This window comes from Mus caroli, chromosome 12 (genome assembly GCF_900094665.2).
Source record: "Mus caroli chromosome 12, CAROLI_EIJ_v1.1, whole genome shotgun sequence".
Lineage (NCBI taxonomy): Eukaryota > Metazoa > Chordata > Mammalia > Rodentia > Muridae > Mus > Mus caroli.
The window spans coordinates 79,455,898-79,458,637 of record NC_034581.1 but is presented as its reverse complement, the minus strand read 5'-3'; the positions used below and the strand labels follow the sequence as shown (position 1 = coordinate 79,458,637).

General features: G+C 39.7%; 1 protein-coding gene across 2 annotated transcripts in view; it reads right to left on the bottom strand.

Annotated features, from left to right (window-relative positions):
• Positions 1-264: 264 nt before the first annotated feature.
• Ylpm1 (YLP motif containing 1) overlaps positions 265-2,740 on the bottom strand; it is a 76,500-nt gene continuing 74,024 nt past the window's right edge. For both annotated transcript variants that reach the window (XM_021178800.1, XM_029484466.1), the window contains 2 exons: positions 955-1,135; positions 265-656 (listed from right to left, as the gene is read on the bottom strand). In XM_021178800.1, the coding sequence (XP_021034459.1) occupies positions 989-1,135 (147 nt within the window). In that variant the 3' untranslated portion in view covers positions 265-656; positions 955-988. The remainder of the gene's footprint in view (positions 657-954; positions 1,136-2,740) is intronic.

Below are 2,740 nucleotides of genomic sequence, written 5' to 3'. Positions count from 1 at the left end.
GAGAGAGGTCCCAGAAAATTGATGGATATTTAGACTTGATCTCTGTTAGTCTTTAAGACACAAAGAAAAAGAAATCCATCTATAAAATTGAATGTTTTGGTCATCACTGGACACTTTGCAATCATGGAGTTTTACAATGTGCTACCAAACAGCTGTGCTAATATTCAATAGTAAAGAGGTGGTTTGGGGGTGGTCAGCAAGCAGGACATACTGCATTTAATTAACAATAAAAATAAATGTGAGAAAATAAGAGAAAAGGGCCCATACTGTACAGCCTATGAATCTCATTGGCTTTATAGTGAAAGTTTATTGTTTTTTATCCAAGTACAATCAGCTACTTGTTACATACAGTAAAAAAACAAAACCAGCCACAAAGCACTGATGATAGTCTGTGACAGTGTACAGTGGAGGAAACACTCTGTTGGAAGCCTCCTGTGGATCCACACCTGACTTAGCACTTAAGCTAACCCTCCCTCCCCAAATTAGTTAAAAAAAATATTAATAATGTCTTGCTTGGATATAGCAAGATTCTAAAATTTTGGGGGGATACTGGAAAACTTTTAAAAATGAAAGTGGTAAAACAAAACAAAATTGAAACGTGGAGACACAAGAAGCTTCTCGAGGGCTGAGCTTCAGGTCGCCTCACATCGAACCACCTGGAAAGAAAGAAAACGGGGTCACTCCAGGAAAGGCACACAGAAGACTTAGCAGACCTCAGCATCTGTCATAGCATGACTCCATCTTCCCTAGGGACACAGAACCCAAGCTTTCTTAAGTCTTTTACAAGTGAGCTGGGTTACACTAACTGCTTTCTTTTCTATATTGCAAATGTTATTATACTAGCACATACTTACTTGTTCAGAGCTAGAAAAATCATTTTTAGTAAAGTATGCTGTCCTCAGTACCTTGGAAGCAACCACATGACAGGCTATTTCTATGACTGGGTGCCCTTACCTTAGAGGAATATGACTCCATTCAAAACTAAGTCTCATATATATTTGGTCCGATTGAGGGCTCTTTCAGCCAGGTGACCACTCTCATCTGTGATCTTCTCCCAATCAGTCTGTCCGACCACAAAACCTATGGCCCTTTTCCTATCTGCATCCTTCTTTTCTTCTAGGTCTGCCCATCTCACCTAAAGAGAAAAAAGCATTAGACTGGGCTGTTTGAGGGAGGGAACCCCAAAGGCAACCTCTTTGGATAATATGTTATTATTATTTGGGTAGATTAACTGACTTAAAATTACAAGAAGTCAAAAAAACTGTTTTCATTCTCCACCAAAGTGACCTTAAAATACACAGTTGTGATTCTTACCTGTTTCAAAACTTTCCCATAATTATAAGACAGAGCCCTACCACTAAAGGTCTCTTGACACATCCTATCGGCTCCATGTTATCTCTGGCCAGCGCCAAAGGCATTCTATGTGAGCTAAACACTCTCCTCTGTCTCCCATTTTACAGCTCTGAGCCCTGTCTACTTGGTGTCAGTGTAGACATCCTTCCCCACTTTATCCTTTGCAATTAACCATTGCTTCCCTAGGCTTGTTTGGAGCCTGACATACCTACTTTTGAATTTCCATATTGCCTGATGACTATGTTTATGTAAATAGAAACATATACTATAGATCAAGGACAAAGCTTACACTTAGACCAAGGACAAACCTTTATCTTTGTACAATAACTATTGCTTGAAATTTAACCAGAGAAAAAAACAGGGGGCTAGTAGTATTATTTTCATTCCTAAACTACAGAGACCACTGCTTCAAATGTTATTATGGTGAGGTTTCAAGTGCAGACACTGGGTTCAGGAGTATTTCCTATGGGTACTTTAAAAAGGTGGATTTATACTTACAATACATGCATATATCTCATATTCTTTAAGAGCAAAAAATATGAGAGATTATGATACTGTTACCTGTACTGCACATATAGTACCAAAGCATAGACTATATTTTAATATGCTATATTGTAAATACGGCTTGTGATTTTTTTATGTCCCAAATATAAAACACTGAAATTCTGTGCTCTTTACATTGGCCATGGAAGTGCATTACCGCTTTAAGGTATACAGACTTTCCTTCTTAAAAGCCGCAAGACTGACCGTGAAATGCTTAGGCTTCTAACATCTGGTCAGAGGGAAACAGAGCCGCAGTAGGGAAAATGGTTAACACCTGACTTTTTTATTTCGCCTTTGGCTGTACATGTACACATGTGCACTGGTGCAAGGCACAGGCCAGTGTGGAGGCTAGCAGGCGATCCCTGACGTCGTCCTCCAGAGGAAGCTGGGTTACAGGCAGGCCAGCACACCCACCTGACTTCTGATCTGGGGTCTGAGCTCTGGTTCTCACACTTGCTCGGCAAGCACTTCATCCAAGCCATCTCCCTAGTCCCACACTTGACTCTTCTTAAATACTTTATTCTTGAGCCAAATATGAGTGACCATGGCCTGGGAACACAGATTACAGTTGTACCAAATAGCATGCTCCAATGTGGAAGCAGTTTCATCATGTTTTACAGGCACAAAACAAAAAGTAAACTATATACTCTATTTTCAGATATACTGGTGGGAATCTAACAAATGTGGCTTTCTCCCTCCTGGGAATTTCAAATACGCATGAAAATCTATCTCTCCACCTCCCCCCTCTCTCTCTTTTTTTTTTTTTTTTTTTTTTTTTTTTGGTTTTGGAGATTGAACCCAGGGCTTTTCACATGCTAGGTAAGTGTCTTATCATTGAGCTTTA